General features: G+C 37.8%; 1 protein-coding gene across 2 annotated transcripts; it reads right to left on the reverse strand.

Annotated features, from left to right (window-relative positions):
* Window positions 1-277: 277 nt before the first annotated feature.
* Window positions 278-9573, reverse strand: LOC104587274 (TMV resistance protein N-like). Of its 2 annotated transcripts, XM_088895373.1 has the most exons (5): window positions 8919-9573; window positions 6102-7206; window positions 2380-2658; window positions 1386-2303; window positions 278-1328 (listed from the first exon to the last, which is right to left on the reverse strand). In XM_088895373.1, the coding sequence occupies exons 1-5, from the start codon at window positions 9422-9424 to the stop codon at window positions 789-791; spliced, it is 3348 nt and encodes a 1115-aa protein (XP_088751499.1). In that variant the 5' UTR covers window positions 9425-9573; the 3' UTR covers window positions 278-788. The 2 variants fall into 2 exon arrangements, with proteins under 2 accessions (XP_088751499.1, XP_010243120.1); XM_010244818.3 differs by having other exon boundaries at window positions 278-2303; window positions 8919-9572.
* Between the last annotated feature and the right edge of the window lie 15809 nt (window positions 9574-25382).

A 25382-nucleotide genomic window follows, 5' to 3' on the forward strand; every position in this document is an offset into this window, starting at 1 on the left:
TTTTTTCATTACTTGAATATTAAATTTTACAGCATCTTTACCAAAAAATTCCAAACCAAGTGATGCCTAAAAACGATAAAACCTAGTTCCGAAGAGAATTATATTCATGCATTGCGAGAATGAGGACGCCCATGGGGAGGGGTTAATTTTGGCCATGGCGCTTACAAATTTTATTGAGGTTTTCTTGGTCGATACTTTGAACCTTGATATAGATGTACTAATAGGATAGAAGGGTTGAATTTGGTTGTGGCACTTGAAATTGTCTACGCCCAAATTACTGTATATGTTGCTGTAGTTATTTCTTAATTTGAAAAATAAAAGGGGTAATAGCATATAAGGTAACCCAAGAGCAACGTAACCCACATCCATCTAACAAATTCATCGCTTCATCAGATAAACCCTCCATTCATAAATATGATTGGCTCATTTTATGACGCACACTCCACTGGTCAAACATTTTCGGCTAATATTGAACCTGACTACGTTCCATTGGTTGGGTACAAACGGCAAGACGGTCACTGGGACTCTGGGAGCCCGAGAAGGCGAGAATATTGACCACATCTTGTACGATGGTCGAGCTTGCCGAGTGGAAGAACCAGGTACTCCTGTAGCCGTGACCGTGAGATTCAGATTCTGTCGCATATGCGTTTCCAGCTGTTTGATAAAATGTGAAAAAGAGGAACCCAGAGCTTGCTTTCTCGTCCAATTAGAAGAGGATGTCTCTCGGGGCTCAAGCGGGTAATGCTTCAGCATACGTACATTTTGCTTTTGCCCTTTTCTTCCATTTGCTATACAGATTTACCCTTGTTAATCAACTCTCCTCCAAGCAACGAGGATTGACATCTTCCTGTAGCTGTAATCGTTAGATCATCACAAGGCTTCTCTTGCATGCAAACAACTTGGTTGAAATTTGATCCCTTCTCATTGGAATCATACACTAGATGAACTCCGCACTTGTTTGTTGACAACCCTCCTTGGCGGCCTATCGTGACCTCCACTTGGTGCCCAGCTTCCAACATCCCATTGCAGGGTTTATAGCTCAGCCACATGTGTTCTTGACTGGATTTTGGTAAGTCACAGGCATATGGTATGAAGCGGTAGACAACCCCTTTTGTCTTGTTATTGAAAAAAACGAAAGGACGTAAGGTCGCATGACTCCCATCATGGTCATCCATTTCTTTAGCATAAATAACACACAGAATAAGCCCTTCGATCTTCCAATCCACAACTGCAGGCACCTGAAAAGATACAGAAGATCCCATTCTCCAATAGCTGAACCAATCTGGAATGTCACTCCCGGGAAGAAAGATATGACGTGTTTCCGATCCCTGTACCATCATCAGATAATATTTACATATAATATATATAATATGAGAGAGAGAGACCTGAAAGAGGGTTATGATATTTTCCATGTAAAACTTCTGAATCATTAGATTGTAACAATCATTAAACTGCAAGGCCCATATGTACTGCATATTTGATAGATTTGGCAATCTTTCCAAGGACGTGCAACCTTTTGCAAACAAATCTTCTAAGTTTGACGGAAGATCTGGGGGTAGTCGAAGCCTTTTGCAATCTTCTAAAGTCAGAGTAATGAGACAAGAAAGAAGACTTGTATCACGTGGTAGGTCACAAATGTTGGATCCAGACAAGTCTAATTCTTGCAGTGAAGATAAATTCCCAAGATTTGATATTTTTTCCAAAGATGTACAATCACCAGCAAACAATTTCTCTAAGCTTGATGGAAGCTCTGCTGGTAGTGATTTTAACCTCGTACATCCTTCTAAATTTAGGTGCTTTAGCTTACCAAGGCAACGGAAGCTATCCGGTAGGCTATAGAAGTTGTTGCAACTTAAATCCAGTAACTCCAATGAAGGTAGGCTCCCAATTTCACTCGGTATTGAACTCTCCAACCAAGTGCAAGCAGTGAGTTTTAGTGTTTTTAGGAGGCGTAAGCCAGAAATGGGTACCAGATTTGAGCTGTAAGCATCAGGACTTCTTGTTGGTGGTGATCCCCAAGACCAGAAGGATAAACGTTTGTCAAGTTCAGAACAGCCAGAGAGAGTAAGGTTCTTCAGGGATTTCAATTGAAAGACGTTACTTGGAAGATCCTTAAGTTTCTTGCAGTTTTTCAAATTCAAAGTATTGAGTTTGTGAAGATGTCCAATGGAATTGTCAACCTTAACCAATCTTGTACAACCTTTAAGAATCAGACTTTCAAGATTGGGAAGTCCTAAAAAATCCGGGGTTGTGGTGAGGTAATGAGAATGACTGAGATCAACTATCTTCAAACTTTTAAGTGGCTGCAAGAAAAACAATGAGAATAAATCATATATTGAAAAAAAAGACAGACATAAACATTAATTCATAACCGGCTACCTTGATTTTCTTCCAAACTTGTTTGAGGCTGCTGTGTTGCATGTCAAGAACAGCTAGATTCTCAAGATTTAAACTGCTTGGAATACATTTTAAAGGGAACCCATGCCAACAGAGCCATCTTAACTCTTTAGAAAGATGTTCAAAACTCCCCTTGAGGTCTACATAATTGAGTTGAAGCAGTCTCAGTCTCTGCATATTTGCAAAGGCTGCAGTTTTGAATGGTTCCCTTATTGATCTAGATGAGTTATCCAGGATGAGGCCTTCAATTGCTCCTGTACCCTAATTAGGCATGGCAATAGTATGAGCACAGGCTGAAGATTTACACAAAATTAATATTTACTTCATGAATGGGTCAACATAAAAAGAGTGAAAAAAAATCAGAATCCTAATTAGGCATGGCATACCACGGAATTGATTGTTCCTGGAGTTCACATACAAGGGGTTTATTTGGAATATTTGACAACAATGTTTTGGTTGAAAATCATTCAATGTGCAAAAGTTGTAGAAAGGAGCAAGTGACTCTTTTCTTCGAGCCACTACACAGAATATTCCTAGGTCACTAAGGCTTCATTTGGCATGGTTTCAGATAATTAACTCTGATGAATTTTATGATTCTAATAGTCATTTTTAAGTTTGGAAGTGTGAAAATTGTTGAACCTAGTTCTTCTATCGGTCTCAAAACTCATTCTATGAATCGATTCTTTGGAACTAAAATACATTAGCTTAAAAAATCAATGTTGAAACTCATTTTTCAAATGGTGGGAGCAGAATTTTAACCAAACATGGTGTTAGACTCCATTAAACCACCTAGTTAGTAGATCATCCATTTGTAAGAAAGACTTCAAATTGAAATTTATTCTCACCACATGTTATTCTACCAAGACTGATGAGATCAATCCAGGATTGAATGCCACATTTATAGCATTGATCCCTAAAAAATTTGGAACTGATCATCCAAAGGGTTTGGAGGAGTTGAAGAGGAGGAAAGGGTTGATTTGTAAACATGATCCAGAGAAAGCTTATGACTTGGTGGACTGGTCAACATAAATGGAGGTAATGGAACAATGAAGCTTTGGGGAGAGACGGTGCAAGTGGGTGTGGGATGTATCTAGACATGCCACTATTCTATTCTAATAAACAAAACAGTCGTGAACTTTTTTCAGGCTAGTCGAGAGATTAGACAAAGATACCCCCCTTCCTTTTTACACTCATTGCAGAGATTCTTAGTAGACTGATGATTAGGGCAGGTGTGAGACAATTTGTAAAAGGGTGGAGAGTGGGAAGAGGCAGAGTATCGATTATTCACCTGCAATTTGCAAATGATACCATCTTGTTTTGTGAAGGTGAAGATTTAGATGAGGTTCGGAATTTGAACACAACGGTACAACTCTTTGAATGAATGACAAACATAAAGGTAAATTTTGGTAAGAGTTGTATAGTAAGGATTAATATGGAAGATGGAGATTTGTTAGAATATGCAACAATTTTGGGCTGCAATCTGTCTTAGTGGCCCCTGAAGTACTTAGGCTTACCCTTTGGAGCCAATCCTAAAGAGGCATGCTTTTGGAATCCTGTAGTAGAAAGATTTTCAAAAAAGCTAGCCTATTGGAAAAGGGGTTATTTATCTCTTAGAGGAAGGATAAGCCTAATCAAGTTGACATTAGCTAACCTCCTTGTGTACTATCTCTTAGTCTTTAAGATCCCACAAGGAGTTAGCAAAAGAATTCAAAAGTTGATGAGAGCCATTTTATGGGAACTGGAGGAAGAAAAGAGGGACCATCAAGTTAAGTGGAAAGTAGTTAGCAAAAGCAAAAGTGAAGGGAGGATAGGATTAGGAAATATTTAAATCAGGAATCTAGCTTTGTTGCGGAAGTGGCTGTGGAGGATGCCTTAAGAAAGAGATAGGTTATGTGCAAAACTGAGCTTCTCCTTGGACAACGAATGAGATGCTGGAGTGTCAACTATGACAAATTAAGCTTCTCCTTAGAAGGCCATCAACGCAGTGCTACCATTATTTTTAACTTATGTCAAGTGTGATCTGTGTTTTGGGGATCGTACCAAATTGTAGGTACAAGTTTGACTAGGGACCTCACCACTATAGGACCAATTTCCCTCTCTATTTGCATTATCCTCAATACATAATGAACCTACCTCTAACTTCACAGCTCCCCCAAACTCAAGAAATAGCTTCAACCGGGACTTGGGATTTAGAAGAGGTGTAAGGGACTCTGACATTCCTTATGTTTTCCTGAATTCAATTGCTTGAAGGAATTTTTCTTGACCCACCCAAAATTGATGGCCAAATCTGGACATGTTCTCCCTTTGGCCTATTTACTTCTGCCTCCTTTTTCGAAGCACTATCTCAGCCCACAACCCACTCTTTGAGCCCTTTTGCTGCAAAGGAGGTGTGGTGCAAGTCTATTCCACCTAGAGTAGCAGCTTTTGTTGAGAAATTGTTCTTGTGAGAATCAACACCTGCGATTTGTTTCAAAGGCATAGACCTAATTGGTGTATTATGTGCAAGGCCAATTGTGAGAATTTGATTTGTTTCTCTCTTTGTTTGGGTGTAGGTGGACCCCTCTGGCTGATGTTCCAAGCCCTTTTGCTCAAACAACCTTTGAGTGGCCAAAGAAGGGAAGATACATGTGGAGATATGTAAGAGCCGCAATTATTTGGACAATATGAAAAGAAAGGAACTCCAGAATATTCTTAGAGAAGGAGATAAATTTAGAGACCTTAATTGAGTCCATTTTGATTATAGGCCATTGTCATGTTTTTCACATGTTACAGTGGATGACATTACTAGAAAATAGAAGGAAGTGGCTGATTCTTCTTGCAATAAGAGTATCACCCATCCTTCATGGGCACCACCGGAGAGAGGATTCATAAAACTCAGTTTTGATGGGAATAGCCTTGGAAATCTTGGAATTTTAAGAATTGGAGGGGTGATTAGGGATGAGGAAGGGAAGGTAATTGCCCTCTTCTCTGGATCAATAGGTGAGGGAGACTCCCTTAGGGATGAAATTATTACAATGATGGAAGGTGTAAAAAGCGCAAATCGATTGAATATAAAGAAACTAATTATTAAAGTAGATTTAAAATTAGTAGTGGGGTGGTTACTAAATAGACATGAAATTATGGATGTACAACAATGAGAAAAAAGAATTCAAATGGCTGGCAAAGGATATGGGAGTGAAATTAATTTGGGTTAAGCAAACCTCCAACTCTATGGCAGATGCATTAGCTAAGCAAGGGAGAGATAAACTGGTTTATCTCTCATTCTTTGCATATTTATATTTACAGACCTTTTAATTTTATAATTTAATGAAAGCCGCAGTTATTGATCAAACAAATTATAAGCAACTTCTCGATGGTGAACTTTAGAAAGGCTGTGACTTTGGGCAGCTAATATGGATTGGGTCCACACTGCCACAGGACAGGTGATTAGTGGTGGGCTACGCCCTATGCTTCTACCACAAATCATTATGAAATTTTACCTTTGGGTTTTTCTCAACTTGATTCAGAGTAGGTCATGAAATGAGTCGCAATAAAGAACTCAAGGCACAAAGACAATAATAATGTAGATACATGCATGCATTATATAAATAAAGTTTAAAATATCCATAAATATATAGAGATAACTTCTTTCTCAAACTTTTTTTTTTATTTTTTTACCAGTGAAATGCACTATTATTATAAAAGGTCAATGTAACAGCTCTTACCATATAGTTTTTCAGAACATCGTAGACATCTTTCTGAAGCCATAGTCTGCTGCGCTTCTCAGGCTCTCTTGGAAACTTGTCATGAACAATTTTCTTCCCCATGTCACGAAGAAGATCATGCATCTCCAATCTATTCATTTTATCGATTCTTACAAGAGACTTACTTACAAGATTACTGATTACATCCTCTGGGGAGAAACCATAACAACCTTCAAGTATTTTATTCACATAGTCTTTGTCCATTCGAATGAAGAAAAATGCGATATCAAGAAACATATCTTTCTCTTCATCATCACTTAGTGCATCATAACTTATTTTAAGTATATCCATAATTTCACCATTAGGAATCACTTTTAACTTTTCAAAAGCACTTTTCCATTCTGATGTGCTTTTGCCAAATAAAGAAGAACCCAGAACAACAAGAGCTAAGGGAAGACCTTGAGTTTGACTTGCAATGCATTTTGAGAGATCTACATAGTCTTCTTTAGAATGATCATCTGCAAAGGCATGCCAACTGAAAAGCTGAAGAGATTCCTCATCATTCAATGCATCAACTTCATATATTTTATCCACTTTAAGTAACTCCAGCAAGTGCATATCTCTAGTTGTTATGATGATTCTACTTCCTCCACCAAACCAATTACGACTCCTAGCTAATGCGTTTAATTGATTTCGATGATTCACGTCATCAAGAATAATAAGAACCCTTTTACTGCGCAGTCTTTCTTGGATCACAGTGATCCCCTTATCAACACTGCTTATATTTAGGTTTTTTGTCATTAAGATGTCAGAGAGAAGCTGTTCTTGTAAAGAAACTAGACCATTGGGTTTCTGAGAAACTTCTCTAACATTTTGAAGAAAGCTGATAGCTTTGAATTTATCAAAAGTAAGGTTATAGAAGGCTTTGGTGATGGTTGTCTTACCTATACCACCCATACCACAGACCCCTATAATACGAACATCATCTGATGACACATCTAATAATCTAGTCATGCGTTTCACACGAGAATCTATTCCAACTGGGTATACTGCAATATCGAAGTGTCTTGGATTTAACTTAGTGATGACCTCTTCAACAACTCTTTCAATAAACTTTGATTGGTACCTGTCAAATATAATTATGATTCAAATAGAAGAGGAAGCACAAAGAGCATGCATCAGTTGAAACAATCCATAAAATATTTAAGATGTAGGTTACTAGTTTTAATAGCCACTCACTCAAGTCAAATATAAGCATACAAAAAGCGTACGTTTCTTCGTTTCTTTTTTTAACCAAACTCTATAAACTTTACTTTAGGTAGGTGCTTGGGATCGACGTTGTTTCCTCCACATCAGAAATCAATTTTCTGAGAAAATGTCTGCTTTTTGGTTGGCCGCTTTTCCGAAAAACATTTTCTTTGACCACACCTTGAAAATCGGGAAAAGTGTGATCTGAGAAAACACCCTTTTTACATGGTGTTTGGAAGTGTGGGTGCTTTTTGGGACCGATTTTCAAGAAAAAATGTCCATGCTTCCAAGACCTGTTTTTAACAAAAAAACGCTTCTGCCACATAGGCAGTGAGCAACACTATGCTGTTTGGTAAGATGATTTTCATCACTATTTTTTATGTATGTGCTACAGGTAAGCACCACATAGGATACACATTAGTCAACCGTTGGGGGAAACGGTTCACCGATGCATGAAACGTCAAATTTTCTAGGCATACCCGATTTTTTAATAATCGACTGAACCAAACAATGAGATACATGGGCGTTTGTTGAAACGCCTATGTGGATCCGACGTGGCACCGTTTTTTGAAAAATGGCCATGGTTCCAAACATCCCCTTAGTGTTTTCCCGTTTTTCTACTGTTGCTAGCAATGGTGTGCTGATATGGCATTGAAAAATGCCTATGTGGCAGCAACAGCAGTGGTACCAAATAAAAAACCTAAAAAAATGTTTTCTAAAAAGACAACATGCTTATGCAGCACCGTTTCCTGAGGAAACGCCTGCCTCTCAAGAAATAGCATCGATCCCAAACACCATCTAGGTGAAACAGAAGCCTTGAGAACTTTAAAGGGGAAGATATAGAGTTGGGAAAAAATTATGATGTAGACATGATATCCAAAAGACTTTGACCAATCAAAACCCATATGAATTTTGATAAAAATCCAGCTGATTGATTACCACTTTTATGATGCTGTTGATTTATTATAAGTTTTTTCTGATATCATGCCTTTTACGCATCATAATTGAACCATAGAATTATATAAACCAAAATAAGGGAATCAAATAAGAACTACGCCCACGTTTGGAAGCTTTTATTTTTTGAGTTTGCAACAAAAATGAGCCAAAAAGAGTATTAAGGTTTGGTAACAATTGCTTTTTGAAACATATCAATTTGAAGCTTAACACTTTCAAGCCCCAAAGCAAATTGCTTCAAATCGGGGCTGTAACTCTAAAGATCATAAAGACGCATCCCTAACTTTGTATTACAGTCAGTTAGCTCCCTTTTGAAGTGCTTATTTGAATGCACACTTATTTTTTAGGCCGGATCCACACTAATAAGCATTTATGTGTGTTTGGTGAAAAAGCCTAGTAGTGGTTATTCCTGAAAATAAAATCTATTTTAAAGAAACCAAAATATTGGGCTTATTTTTAATCACTTATTTCCTTCTCACCATATCATTTTGAAAATATCTATATTTTCCTGTAAGCGCTTTTTCACCAAACAATCATTTACGTGTAAAAGTAGAATATTTGAAAACTTCCAATTAAGGGAGAAGAATTAACATGTAACCTCATGAGGAGACAAGGAAGAGTTTTAGTTGAAATTACCCATCAGCGACTTGTTTTAGATCCAAACCAGACAAATCCGCCACTTGTGCAAGAGCTTCCCTCCACCTCCTCACCTTCTCAGTAATCTCCCCCAAATCAGAACGTGTTTCATGTCTAGCAAATGCTTCAGCAAAACTCCCAGTTTGCTCTCTAACATCCGACGAATCAACATCATAAAAAAGAGGTATAACCCACTGGCCCTTTGTCTTCCGGCACTCCAGGATCTTCACAAGCTCCTCCAGGCACCATCTTGAAGAAGCATAATTTCTGGAGAGAACAGCGATTGCAATTCTTGATTCTTCGATTGCTTTCTCAAGATCTGGCGTGATTTCTTCTCCTCTCCTAAGAGCTTCATCGTCTCTGAAAGTGTTAATCCCTCGCTGAACCAAGGCTGTGTAGAGGTGATCAGTGAAGTTCTTGCGTGTGTCTTCTCCTCTGAAACTCAGAAATACATCATAATTCCATCTTGAGTTACAAGAGGAAGAAGAACCTCCTTGGGTCATCATCTTTGCCGAAACAGAAGCAGATGGGAGGAACAAAAAAAAAACACAAGAAAGAGAGATCGAGCTTCTGCTACGACGGGGTTTCGGCCTCTGTGCAAAAACCCCGTGAACACGAATGAATATAAATGCCCTTCCATTCCATGTCCTGCTGTGGCCCACTTTGATCCTTGACGTAAATCCACTTACAATAACGATGGTCCCACAGCAAATAAATACATCCAAGGCCATCTATAATATTAGCGAAAGTGGTCTCCACTCCCCAGTCAATTAGATCCCCGAAAATCTATAATATTAGCGAAAGAAGTTCCACACACCACTACACCAGTACCTAACCAGTAACCACATCGCATTTTTTGGGGGCTAAATTCTAAAAACTCCCCTCTAATATGGTGCCTGTGACAAAGACCCCCTTCGATTAGTCTTCCATTAAAAAAGATGAGAAGTTCGTCGTTGTAATATTTTATACGTTTTCTTAAGGCTGTAAGTCAGATCGGGTTAAGTCGGATTGAGGCTAAACTTAGCCCAACCCGAAGTTTTAAACCCCTAACCCTAACTAAATTCCTTCAACCCTAACCTGAAGTGTTGGGCCTAACCCAACCTTCTTCCCATCCCTTAAAACCTCATAGAATTTCTCGATTTTAGATCTTAACTCAACTTTCACTATATATATTAATCCTATGTTTCACTAGTATTTTTTTGTTCTTTTAGTACAAAATTCAAAAAAAAAAAAAACAAGTATTAGAAATGATTATAATTTATTATGAGTTATTTGAATCTTGACATTTGAATTTCAGAAGTTTTAACTTCTTAGAAAGCATGAACAAAGTTTGTAATGCTCTACTCCTAAATCTGTGGAATTTTGTTATTCAAACATTAAATGCCTTGATCCTGAAGCTTTTTTGTCACCAACTATTATGAATTTTTACATTCGGTAATCATTTGCAATAGTATTCAGATTACTGTCTTTGTGTCTGTTAAATACCTGAAATAGTTCTTTTCATAGTAAGGATTTAGATAGTCACCTAGATGCGATTCATTAATACAATCTGTGATAGAGGAACACTTGACATTTATTGGGCCAAGATAATTGTATTATTCCCCTTCATGTAACTGAAATAGTTCATAATAGAAGCAAATAAAATAACCATGTGCTAATTTCAAAAGAAAAAAAAAATCAATAATCAAAGATGTCTAGAATCAATAAAAAGAATGTTGAACAAAGATAACATTGAAATAAACACATAGGTTCTCCTGACATTAATGCCTAGATGTTTCATTAGGAATTAGCACCTTCATAGTGCTTTTGTTTTAACTAGTTAGAAAGAATGAACAAAGTTTGTAATGTTCCACTCCAGGACCCGTTTTCCCCCGTAAAGAACTTTATATAGTGCAAAATTTTTAATTTTTTCCATAAATTTTGAACCTTGATGTTAAATTACTTCTTTGAGAAAGTTTGTAATGCTCCACTCTTAGCCCCATTTTCCCCACTTAAATGCTGTGAATATGTCTCCTTGCATTTTCTTACAATTTCTGCAAAATCCCTGATATTTTCATGTATTTTGTTTTCTGAATTTTTCCGCAAAACTATTGTAATTTCTGTATTTTTCTGATTTTCATGAAATTTTCTGCAATTTCTGCAAAATTTCAGGTATTTTCATGCAATTTTCTACAATTTCCTACAAACTTTCTGTAATTTCTATAATTTTCTGCAAAATTGTTGTACTTTCTGCATTTCCTGCAATTTTTTCTATTTTTGCAAAATTCCTGATATTTTCATGCAATTTCTTGCAAAATTTTCTAGTATTTTCATGCATTTTCTGAAATTTCTGCAAAATTGTTGTAATTTCTGTATTTTTCTTGCAAAATTTCTACATTTTTTTTTTGCAAAATTTCTACATTTTTTTGATATTTTCAAGCATTTTTTGCTTTTTTATTTTTATTAGGGTCAAAATTGGAAATCATGGCTGATTCTGATTCCTGCCTCTTAATGAACCAAACAGCATAAATTAGAATCCAACTCCATTTCCAGTCTGGATCAAACATTCAAGCAAAATAGGCCATTCCGATTCTGATTCCAAAGAATTCCGATTCCAATCGTGAACCAAACGGACTCTTAGATTGAAACATTAGTTATGAGGAACACAAAGAGTGTAGAATGCAAGAATTTAATGGTAACAAACTGTTTCAATCCAGGAAAGTAAAAGCTGATGTAGAGGAGGGTGCTGTTTGACCTAATTTTGCAGCACTATATACCAAAGAATACCAACCAAGTGCTACCTGCCTAAAAGGGCTAAAACCTAGTTCTGAAGAGAATCAATGAAATTCATGCATTGCGAGAATGAGGCCCATGGGGCGGGGTTGGTTTTGGCCATGGTTCTTACAATCTTATTGATGTTATCTGTATAAAGAGAGCAATAACGGGTGAAGGTCTGTCTTCTATCTCGTCCCTAAAAAAATGACGGACTCTGATATCTCCGACTAGTTGTTTCAGTGTAACTGGACCGGATGGTTGTTGGACCGTTAGAATTGGGAACCAGCAGATCAGTCATAGAAATGTTTACTTGGGCGAACCTTCTGCTCTTTTCCACAAAATATATGTATTAATATTTTTCTATAACCTGTAATATTCCAAATGGCTTTAAAAGATAGGGAGAATGACTGATCAGTCCAGGGCAGAATTTTGTGGAAATTTCTGGGGAGCTGTCATTCAGAATTTTGCATTGGGTTGCAGAGTACTTAACCCTAAAATGTACAATAGGTTATTCCTATTGTTGGATATGATTGGTAAAAGTGACTAGCAATGGCAATTGGGCTGGTTGGGTTGGGTTTGCTTTGCTTTGTTTTGAGCTTCAACTCAATTCATCTAACCCGCTAATCCATTAATGACCTAGTTATATAAAATTAAATAGGTTGGGTTCAACCCAAACCCGCCTTGACCCAATCCAACCTGCCTAAACCCATTAATTTTATATTTATGTACTTAAAACAAAAAACTAACTCTCATTTGACAAATAAGTTGGTCATAGCTTGGTGGTAATAATAGTTGTTATTTACACAAGTGGTGAAGGTTCAAATCACATTACATGCATGTTATTTTTTATACACAAGTGGCGAAGCCATTTGACTATGTTCGGGTTTTGGGTTTGACCGAACCACTTAGGTTCAAACTGGTCAGGCCAACTTGAACTATCTAATTGGATTGTCTTCGAGCTAATCACATCAAGAGTGGTTGAACCATTTGGATTCAAAATAGTCCGATCGAACCAGACTGGACCGGTTCAATCAATTGCAAATTGACTTGGATCAGCCCATGTCAGGTTACGCATGGGTCCGCGACCTGGCCCGGCTCGACATGAACTTGGATCGACTTGGCACGATGGTCTGCGGATTGTGCCGCTCGCAGCACGCAAGCCGGCACAATCCATATATATTATTTATATATAGATATTTATATAATATACTAATAAAATAAATATTTTTTTTAATTTTATTATACTAATTTATTTAATTATTGTATACACAAAATTCATATAAAATTAAAATTTTAAGTTTTTTATCAATTTTTTTAAATAAATAGCTTTGGCCCGGTGCACGACCCGACTTGGCCCAAGGCTTGGCCCACGGGCCCGCACGGGCCTGGACCATGTCGGGTCAACCCCTAAAATTTTCACTAGGGAGGGCAGCACGACTTGTGATGGCTCACGGGCCAGCACGACACATCCCACACTTTGCGCGGGCCGCCCACATGCCATGGCATGCCGGCCCACACGACCCACTTTACACCTCTAGTCAAGGGAAGTCAATCGGGCTAGTCCAATTTTGGGTCGGGTTGTACGGCGGGTTGAACTAGGTGATCCAAACCGAGTTGAAGCAAGCGGGCTGAATTTCGGGTCGGATCGGACTGAGTCTAGGTCAAACCAAACCATCCGACTCTGTTCATATTCGGGTCAACCCATATTTGTATGGTCGGATCGGGTTGGGTTTAGACTTGGGCTGACCAACCCAAGCGAAGCAAACCGAGGTGATCGGATCTATTCATATTTAGACCGAATTGAACTGGTCCAAAGTTGGATCAGGTTGATTTGGATTTATGTCAATTAAGGTGAAATGTGTTGATTCGAGTCAAAACTAATTTTAGTCAATAATTAATATACATTAATTATAAATTATTTCACTCAAATGAAGAAAATAAAAAAATGGCTAAGGAATTAATACTTGCATCTTTAGTGACTAATCAATGGTTATCCACAACCCAACCCGATTCAACCCATTTAAATTGACCCAATGGGTGTCAACCATTTCCAATCTGCCAAGTAAATGGACGGATTGGGTGGGTTAGATACTGGATGAGTTGGGTGGGTTCAATGGGTTGGGTGACAAATTGCCACCCCTAAAAGTGATTAGCTCAATTTTGTTACACAATATGAATAAGCCTCCATAGTTTCTTATTTGCCACAAATTGTTTGCACATGTATTCTACATGAAATGTTTACTTTGCTTAACGGTGATGATGTCTATCACTCTATATATCGCCAAAAGCTTTATGGCATAACCATTTCACCGTAGCTCATTCCGATTTACTTAGGTGGCATTTGATAGTGTGTAAATACCATGGATGAGACCGTTTTAGTCCTGTCCATAGTAAGATATGGTGTTTTGTTATGTGTGGACAGTCCCCATCCACAAAATAGTGTGGATATGGGCAGGCCACAACCCAATTTATCATTTATAGATCATAGTATTTTCTCGTGGATGGTCCACACTATGGTGTGGAGGATAGTTTGTGGGAATGTTTCAGTGTGACGCACCCATGTTACACTGGTCCAATTGTTCTCATTTTATCTTTTAATAATTTTTAATTTTTAAATGTTTAATATTTTATTAATAAAATTTAATGTTAATTCTAACACAAGTCTGATAGTTCTCCTTCTCCACTCTTTCTTCATTATTTAAATATTAATTTTTTTAATATTTTTATCATTACTCTCCCATAAAATATATATGAAATACATAAAATAAAAAACCCTACCACAGGATGTGGTGTGGACCAGTCCACACCCACCAATTTCTCATCCATATTATGGAACACTCCCTTAATTTGCTATTATATTATTCTTTTTATGGGGACAAAAATGATAGAACCATATTGAGAATATATACAGATGTTTCAATCCAGCAAAGTAAAAACTGGTGCAGAGGAAGATGCTATTTGACCTAATTTTGCAGCATCTTTACCATAGAATTACAAACCAAGTGATGCTAAAAGGGATAAAACCTTGTTCTGAAGAGAATTAAATTCATGCATTGCGAGAATGAGGACGTCCATGGAGTGGGGTTAATTTTGGCCATGGCGCTTGCAAATTTTATTGAGGTTTTCAAAAGCAGTGTGGTCGATGCTTTGAACCTTGATATTATGATATAGATGTATTAATAGGATAGAAGGGTTGAATTTGGTTGTGGCACTTGAAATTGTCACTACGCCCAAATTACAGTATATCTGTATATGTTCCCGTCTGTAATCATTTCTTATTTTGAAAAATTAAAAGCATTTCTTGCGAACCACAGCGACGTAACGACGTAACCCACATCCATCTAACAAATTCATCCCTTCATCAGATAAACCTCCATTCATAAATATGATTGGCTCATTTTATTTTCGCTCCTTGATTTTATGACGCAAACACTCCACTGGTCAAACATTTTTGGCCAATGTTCAACCTGACTACGTTCCATTGGTTGGGTAACGGCAAGACGGTCACTGGGACTCTGGGAGCCCGAGAAGGCAAGAACATCGACCACACCCCGTACGATGGTCGAGCTTGCCGAGTGGAATAACCAGCTATTCCTGTAGCCGTGACCGTGAGACGGCGAAAATAGATCTTCTTCTCCAACAATGGTGACAAGATCTTCTCCAGCGATGATGACACTCGTTTCTCCGACGGTGAAAGGACACAGATGATTTCAGGCAGTGTTTATGACAAATGTGAAATTTATTCGAAAACAACAAATAATGGGTGAGTTTCTATTTTCGTCATTTTGAAAATATTAATTTGATTTATAGAGGGTATTTTCATCAAATTATACCTTTTGTTAACTGAGTTAACAAAAGGGGTCTTTGTCTCTTAGTCATAGTACAAGGGAGTCTTTATAATTTACTCTTTTTTGGGTATGCATCACTAATAACTTCCCCGTCCCCTTTTGGAATAAACCAACTAACACACCAATGAGTCAGCCATCAATTGATTACCACATTGCATTAATAATTAATAGATTAATTGGTGATTGTTTCTTAATAATAAGATAAATGTAAAAATTTGGTCAAAACATTATTAAAGACATTTTTCATATTGCCATTAAAATAAACATATACGATGAGTTATCTTATGAGCAAAGAATGTACAAATGACCCTCCATACACAAAATTATAGTTTGATTTAATCTCCTCCCAACATGAACAAAAATTATTTTTTTGGGTTTGGACAAAATTTAAAACCCGCGGGCTTGGGCTTTAAATACCAGGCCCAATTATTTTTTGGATCAGGCTCGGACTTTCTCAAATAAGCCTGACCCGATACTATTACATATAATAGAAATATATTTTATTTATATATAATATGTATTTATTTATAAAGTTATTATCAAATATTAATTTACTGTTCAGAAAATATAAATTAATTTATTAAATTATTACTAAATTAATATAATATCAGTTTATTAAATTACACCAAGAATAGGACATTTTATGTATAGATTAGGCTTTGGGCTCGAGTTTTGGGCCTTATATAAGGGCTAGGCTCGGGCTCAAGATCTAAGCCCAAAGGTTGGACCGGATTCAGTCGGCCTGAACATTTTCTGTAGATAAAGAGATAAAACCTGACCCAATCCGTGAACAGGTCTATTTCCATAACATATTTCCCAGGCTGCAAGGGCATACTCTTGCTTTTCCTGATTGAGTGGATTCCACCTGACGTTCTGCTGTTGTGTTTCTTCCACAAGCTCTTCAGCCTCCCAATCCTAGAAAGTTATTCAAACCTAGATCATAGATTGATTGATTGCTTAGGATCTCATACGAATCAGAAGCTGAGCTGTCTATATTGATTATTGTTGCTGAAGAGTAACCTCTCTGTCCGAGTGATTATTTATGAAAAAAGAGTAACCGTTTCGTTTGAGATTGCTTGCCACTGAAGAATAACTGGTTAAGAACTGAGAGACAAGTGAAGACAGACAAGACTCATAAATTGCAAGCCTTGGAATTGAAATTGTAACCCTTGAAACAGAGAACAAAGAAGAAGAAAAAAAATCTGGAAATAGAAGAAGAGTTATGGCATTTTTGAAAGACAAAACTGAAATAATAAGAAGTAAGAAAAAGACACTACGGAGGTGAGAGATGGAACCTTACCCGAGAGACCAACCACCGATAGGAGTTTGTGCCATTGAAAGAGTTGTTAGGAAGAAAACAAAACAGGAGAAAGACAGAAATGGTTGGGGGTTAGGGTTTGGTCGAGCATTCTTATGTTTTTCATGCGTGATTACCATAATACCCCTCCTTTCACGTGAAAGAAAGCTTTATTTTCTTCTCTTTCTTTTTCTATTTTGTTCTCTCTCACTTTCTTCATAACCAAAAACAGTGTAAAGGTATATAAAACATTTAGTCATGTTCCATGACTAAAATACCACTACCTGAATATAAATTAAGGCTCAGTTCGGAGAGAGTGCAAATGCAAATATGTAATATGTATAGTATAGTACAAAGCCTTGTATTTTATATTTCTAAACCAAAAATAGTGTAAAGATTTACAAAACCCAAGGCTTGGCTTGTGCCATGTTCCATGACTAAAATCCCACCACCTGAATAAAAATTAAGGCTCAGTTTGGAAAGAGTGTATATACAAATATGTACAATATAAAGCCTTGTATTTTGTACTTCTAAACCTACATTTCATTGTAGATATTTGTATTTGCACTCTTTCCAAAAAAGAGTACAAATACAAATGTGTACAGGGCAATACATAGAAACTAATATAAAATATAAGGCACTCTGCATATTTACTTTTGTACTCCTACCAAACTAAGCCTAAAAAAATAATTATGGGCAAATATTATATTTCCCATCACTAGACGGGGAAGATTAAACTATACATTGAAAAAGAAGGAAACAATTCTACAAAAAATAAGAAATGTTTTCAGTCCATCGACAGAATCTTGCCAATCTAAAAAATCCTACCCACAATCAATCCCATGACTGCAAGCCTGTCAAGCGTCTCAAATCTTATTCAGTTCGAAGAAAACTGCCAGTTTTAGTCAACTGCAATATCCATAATACAGGCCAAGCCATTTCTGAAATTTGGATTGAGAACTAACGAATTCCATGACAATAATTAAAATTAAATAAGTAGCAAAGCGCATTCAACTACCATCATCACCACCACCACCGTTGTCAGCATCTACCTCACCCATGTAAGTGGTGTCAACTGCAAGCATGTTCCTTCATCTATTATTATTGAGAAACCTCAGTTGCTCACCGAACTGACACTTGAATCTTATCAACTATTAAACACTAATCAGCAAGCAGTTTAGAGATTTTTCAAGGGGATCTGTAAGAATTGTTTTCAGTTGTTTTTCAGACATTGCCCTTAGAAATCTGCAAGATTTCTTTCCACCCCTACGGTAGTGGAGGGTGACTCTAGAAATTGGGTGGGCCTCCAATCCGAAGGTTGGTCCTTGGAGATTGGCCTATCTGCTGAATAAAATCCAAGATCTCTCAGCTCCCTTCTCTTGCCCTTTCAGATGGATTCGAACTGAATGAAATGGCTGATTCATTGGCCAAAACAGTGGCAGCTTTTTGGTACGGTACTAATGCAATGCCTTTGTAATTGTTGTCTTTTTGGAGTTCGGACTTCATGTACAGCCAATCATAGGACACGACCTCAACAATCTTTGCACGACATCAACAATCTCTTGCACAACTTCCTGCACATGCTCTCTTGACTGTTTCTCTCCCTTCAGATTGCCCAAAGACATACATCCCACATCAATTTGCCTACCCTGCTCTACCCCTTGAACTGCCATGTCTCAATTTTTTTTTATGAATAATAATAAATTTATTAATTCAGAAACTGATTTAGAGTTGTGAATTCATACAACATCCCAGGGAGAGGTGCAAGCTGCAGCCCCTCCTTGAATCTTACAAGTAAACTAGGAAAGAAATACAGGAATCACAGCTGAGTCCAAAACAATTCTTCCCTATTTACCCCTTGCTTGGCTAACACATCTGACAAAGTATTTGTTGATCTCCCCACCCACTGTACCGTGACCAACATATTCCTTATCAATCAACTGAATTTTTTCATTTCATTCTTATAGCGCCATATAGCATCTTCAGGATTTTTCAACCAACCCACCACCACTTTAAAATACCCTTTGTATCACTATTGTTACTATATAATGCCAATGGCTTCACGTCCAGAACACCACATGAAAAATCTAATTCATCCCCCCCCCCCCCCCCACACACACACTTTATCCTCTCTCTCTCCTCTTACATGCATTTTGCACTTGTTATTCAACTTGTTACTGATATTGAGACAATTTTATGAAGGATTGAAAAGTAGGCCCAACATGGCAAGATCTCCACAAAACTTTCAAGAACCGAGACAACAAGGAGTTCATGGACTCAAATTCTTTAGACCTTTGGCACAAACAACAATAGCTCAAGACTCTGTTCCAGCAAAGAACCAGTCCTTAAAAGATTAAATCATCAGAGATACCATTAAAATAACATATCAATTTTGTTACCAATATCCTTCTATTTACCCCAACGAACCCATATTGACACTAAAAACTTGGACATATTGGTGTCGGACACTAACATGTTAGTGACAGATAGATCCAACTCCTGGACACACCTAAAATTCAAACCTACAATATTCTCATTCAAAACATGTTATAAAAAAAAAAATCAATTTCCTTCTTCCGAATGCTCCACAAAGTAGCATAAGACATGCGCACATCCATAATAATTTGTCAGCATGGCCGAAAGGAACAAATCCCAAGATCTCGTGGAGTGAAAGAATGTCATGCAGATTAAAAGGAACTTCAAGACCGATGGAATAAGCAATTGTAACTTTTTCAACCTCTGAACAGTGTAGGAATAAAAAATCAATACAGGCCACTCAAAAACATAGAGAGGAAAGCATCCAAGAATTCCCACTTTGAAATGAGTTTGAGTTGAAGGTACTTGCCCTTCTTATAAACCACCTACCATAATTTTGTAAGAAAAGTCATAGGAGGATAAGGTTTAGGGTATAGATCTACAGACAATAACAACCATTACCACTAGTTACAGAGAAGGAACACCTGAAATCTATACTCAAAAGTGAGCAGATGGCTTTTAGGACATCAAGAAAGGGCCACATCTTTTTTTTTATTAACAGAAAATTTCATTAAATTAAAACGTGAGAAAGAATAACAGAGCTGGAATGTTAACCCAGCCACCCATTCTGGTTTTCCAGTTTCAACCCAATTACAATTCATCCCGAAACAGCTGTTCCCTGTGAAACACTTGCTTGGCCAAAAAATCTACCATTACATTTGTCGTCCTCCCAATCCATCTAAATGTAGCTCCCACTTCCTTGGCTAGTGTATCAATTTCCATCATTGTTTGCCTATAAATCCAAGCTCCTGGAATGTTGCTATTTAGCCATGAAATGACTAATTTAGAATCTCCCTCCAGCTTCACTTATTGAAACCCAAGTTTCTTAGCTATCCTCACCCCTTGTAGCAATGCGCCATTACTTAAGCTTTAACAAAACCTCCAACTCAAATGAGACCTGAATACATCGACTTGATAGCACCGCTTCATCCCTAATGACTCCCCAATTTGTATCAGGCTTGGATTGCCTAAAGAGCTCCCATCAAAGTTCAGTTTCAATCCCTGACTTGCTAGTGATTTCCATTCCACCACAGGCTTAACAATCTTTCATCTTCTTCTCTCGTCTCTCAACAATCTTTGAAGGAACTGGAAACAGGACATGTAATATGCAGGAAGGCTTAGCAGAACACTTTTAATGAGAGTTACCTTACCACCTTTAGATAGGTACCTTGCTTTCCAAGGTACCTAAATTCTATAAATGGTGAAAGGCAAAATTATCTTTTTATGCTACATTTATTATTTTGGTTAGAAGTAAATTAAACAAGGACTACAAACACATTAATATAAAAGCTACCACAGGAAAAAAAAAAAAAAATTAGCTTTAGTTCTAACAGTGTCTTAGCACAGGTGAATTGGATAGCATTCTTATATGCTAATAAGGTCAAGAAATTTGTAAGCCTATCTTGTCGTGAACCTTTTCTAGATTACAGTTCATATCTTTTCAACACGTTTCCTTCTATCCTCTACATATTCATTGGAAATTAAAATTTCATCAAGGATTTAAATAGCCTAGCTTTATAGTATTTAATCATTTTCCTTTCACCTTGGATTTGTAATGATTCCAAATAAGGCTTTTTGAATTTTCATTTGGAAACAAATAGGAGAGAAATAAATAAATAAATTTAAGGCAAGAAATTATATAACGTAAAACAAAACAAAAACATTGAATCACGAATATCAAAAAAAAATCTAGCCAATGTAAAGCTATCAGAATTACTATCAATTGTATATCCAGTAAGATGGCAAAGGATGTCTGAAGAAGGCTATTACCCAATGCTGGTCCTGGATATCTGGGGTCTTGGGAGGGATAGAACGGACATGGACCTAACCTTAGCATTTTTAGTATGAAGTAACAACTTCTAGACCTGTGGTGTTATCCACTTGTCAGCCTGAGATTTTACCATCATAACAAACAATGGTCCCAATGGAAAAAGATGTCTCATAATCTTATTAGTTATATTAAGAAAATACTTGGTACACAAAAGAGTAAATGGAATAAATGTTCAGTTATTTAAACAATTAGCTTTTTAACAAAATGGAAAGCTTTGGAGCCATTTCTGGATTGGAAGCTTCATAACTGTATGGATAATCATTGCCACAACAGCAACACCATAGAACATCTTGGCCTTCACTGCTCATGGAATTCTTTAGAGGAAATACAATAAAGGCAAAGAATATTGAAGTAAGGTGCAAAAAATTGAAGAAACAATTTTCCAAGTCTGTCCAGTGAAAATTAGGGTATGAAGGGACCTCATTTTTCACTACTACAATATTTCAATAAGTAGGAGCAAAGAAAAACAGAAGTATTTAGTTGAAATTTTAATAATATACTCAATCGTTGACCATCATATCCAGGAAAAGAAAACTGATTTTAAAAAATAAGATCTGTTGTTTTAATTATCAAACAAAAAGATATTAATGTCGATTGAAGTGGAGGATGTGATCTTACAACTGGCTAATCTGTTGATTTTTTCAAACATAGCAGAGACTCTGCCATCCCTCTATCTTTGATTCCATTAGTCATTCCCTATTCAATATTTCAATGGGAAAAAAATCAGCAGCACAAAGAAAAGAAAATGCAATAAAACTAGATTCTCAAATCTGAGGCATCAAAGCTGAGGCAGGGTCCTCAGAGCTGGAGCTTCCTGATGTTGCTTTCTCCGTTATCTTCTACAAACCACCATGCTCAAACATTTATCACTTAACATCTATCACTTTTAGTTGGATTGACAAATGGATTTGCAGATTCTTTAGCTAAACACGGGGTATATAGGAATCAGATTTTTCGGGCTCAATTGTAAGCTTGTTGATACAGTTTAGAGGTGGCACCTCACGCCTCTTTGTGGGATCTTGTAATATGTATCCTTTGTGATCTTTTTAATAAAATTTTTATTAAAAAGTCAAAAAAGAAAAAACATCTATCACTTATAGTTAGAGTAACTGATGGCTTTATTGATTAAAATAAAGAATAATTTGTGTATACAAACAGTCTTGCAGTCCCAACTTTGGATGATTACTGCCACCAAACCCAAATTTCAAAATTAGATTTCAGTTCCCAACCCTTCCCAAGATAAGTGGCCTCTATTTACCCCCTGTTTGGATGGTGCATCATAAAAAATGGTTGCTGATCTGTACATCCAAGCATAATCAACTTCCATCTATCTTGTTTACACCCTTAACTCCTTAAATGTGTTCTTGCAGTGCCATGAGCTTTTACCATTACCTGGCATCAATCATTTTCCCATCTACCTTGGTAAAACTTTTTTATTAGATTATCAGTGTATAATGTAGAATGAACTATGCCCACAGTACAGGACAATAAGAATAACCAAGATGAAAATGAAATGCAATTACATTGATCAACAACATCATACAGTATCATTTGAAACTAATTTATGGTACATCCTCTAGAAGACAACTCATGTACCCATATCACAAACAAAAGAGCTAAGAATTTTATTTGGATATTGTTATTCTGTAATAAAATTCAAATTTAGTTTAGTCTTCTCCTTTTACGCACATGATGAACACCTCCATCTACATCTAGAGATCCAGACACACTATTTCTCCTTCTTCGTCTGAAGCTACGAGAAGAACTCCCACTGTTCGGCTCTGACGGGGCGTCAACAGGAACCCCAGCATCACCCTGTATCACAGCCATTGTGCTTGAAGCAGAAACTTGATCTGCAGCAACTGTTGCTTCTCTGGTGCTTTGAACATTAGCATTGGAATCCTGTGGATCCACAGATGCTGAGGCACCAGAATGGTTACTACTGTCTTGTATCCTCCCTGCAACATCAGCAGCTAGAGCAGCCAATCTCTCAGAAATAGGAACACTGTAAAAAGGATGCCCAGGCCAGAAGCTAATTCCATGTCGTGCAATAGCAGGCGGTGTACTTCTTGATTCACTCCCATGAAGCCCTTCAGGAGGCAAGTTACCACTTTGTGTGTAGTTTAAAGCCATCTCAATAGCATTTCTAGATGTTTCATTTCCCCTCAAGTTGAATCTACTTTCCAAACCATCCCCCATATGAAACCGCTGAGTTTCCATAAACCTGGCAATTCTACGGCTACGTCTAACCCCATCAACAATCCTCTGTGTGCTTGGCTCCTCTTGCCCTTCTCTATTTCCACTGTGTGTTTCTTCACCAAAAATAAGCCTCCATGAGCCAATTTCTTCCAGTCTTCGGGATAGTGGTCTTCTTATCTGTTGCCTTAAACTCTCAAAACGGTGTCCACGGGGCCTAGGAGGGATCTTCAAATTTGAATTCCCCACTTCCTGCTCCTTCTGTTCAACCCCCATCTCAGAGTTCCCTCGCCCATAAATAGGAATTATTTTTGATTCAATCACCTCCCCTTTACATACAGGGCACTCCTTATGGTCACAGTGAAGATACAACCACTGATACAAACAAGGCCAACAAAATAAATGACCACAAGAAGTAACCACTGGCTCCTTAGCCACATCCAAACAGATATTGCAATCAAAACTCGTGGTTCCACTACTTTGTTCCTTCGTTCCGTCTTTGATATCCTGAGCAGCACTGCCTTCCAAACTTGTTTTCTCATTCTCACCATTTGCTTCATTAGATTCCTCAGTTGTTGCCATAGTGCGAAAAGCATGGCTCTCTGAGGAAATTGCATCTAGGTTAGGACTGAGATTGTAAGGAACTGTGGATCTGAACCTCCTAACCCCCCATCTGCGGCTCAACTCAATCAATCTCCGGATACGAAACTCTGGATATTGAAGAAGCTCTCGCTGCAAAGAACCATCCCCAACTGGAGTATCTCTACCCTGTGCAGTTACCTGTTCTGCACCAAACCCTGTTACTTCAGGTACCAACCCACTAGACTGGCCATGGTGAGTCTGGTCAGATGGACTAACTGGGATATAGGGGACATGAGGATTTTCTTCCTGGATCAATGGTTCACTTGAAGGACCTGGGGGCGACAACGATGCAGGCACGTAAGAGGGTGAATATGGAACATACTCCACATGATTTCCACCCTCATGGACCACAGTTTCAGTGTCTTCATGCTCAGATGCGGACACTGGAGCGTACGATGGAGAATAAGGAGCATGGTCTATCGGATCATTTACGCCCTGTCCTGCAGGTTCCAGGCGAGCTTCTGCTGTTGGAATAACAGGATCATAGGATGGCGAGTACGGGCTATACTCGGGATGGGACCTGCTTACTCCAACTAGAGATTCAACCCCAGGTTGCATCGCTTGAGAAGCAGACGGAAAAGACGGCGACGGAGGAGAGTAATCAGGATAGGTGAAAGATGAGTTTTCATTTCGGTCAAGAGGTTCAACAGCCTGCGGACTCGGGGAGTGTGAAGCATGTGATGGGGAATAGGGCGCATGCGAATCTGAGAGCCCTGCATAACCAGACATCTCGGTTGATCCACGAACTTCTGCCTCGCCTGACACGGGTAGCGAGCCTAGAGCAAGATCAGACCCAAGATCCAATTCTCGACGACGTGGTGAACGAGGAAGACCCAGATACAAATTCAAATCCATTCTCCTGTTTTGGTCTTCATTTCCCGCATCGGCCATCCCCAAACCAATCCAATAACCCAAAATTCCCCTAATCTCTTATTTCTTTCTTAATTCCAGAACTCCATGCTTTCAATCGATCGTAACTTTTTGAAGGTTTTTCAAAAATCAAGCACACGAAAGCTAATGATTTAAAAAAAAAAAAAAACGCCAACACGAAAGAGGTAAAAATACACCAAATAAACCCCAAAATTGTGAAGCAAGCTGGGGTAAAAAACACTGTACAAAACCCTAATTCCCCTTCAATCATGACACCCACAAAATACCAGCTAGTCGAAGATCTCTCAAGCTACAGACAAGAACATGGGTTAATACTTCAGGGTTCCATCTATTTGGATCGGTTTGGGGAAACGAACAAACAAAACCCTAGAAATCCATACCTGTGAGTGAGGAATTACTAATCAAGGAGAAGTCATCTATCTGGGTCTGACTGACAGAGGCACTGTTGCATTCTTCAGAGCCCTTCGAAG

Source organism: Nelumbo nucifera, chromosome 1 (genome assembly GCF_055504915.1).
Source record: "Nelumbo nucifera cultivar China Antique chromosome 1, China Antique-T2T, whole genome shotgun sequence".
Classification (NCBI taxonomy): Eukaryota; Viridiplantae; Streptophyta; class Magnoliopsida; order Proteales; family Nelumbonaceae; genus Nelumbo; species Nelumbo nucifera.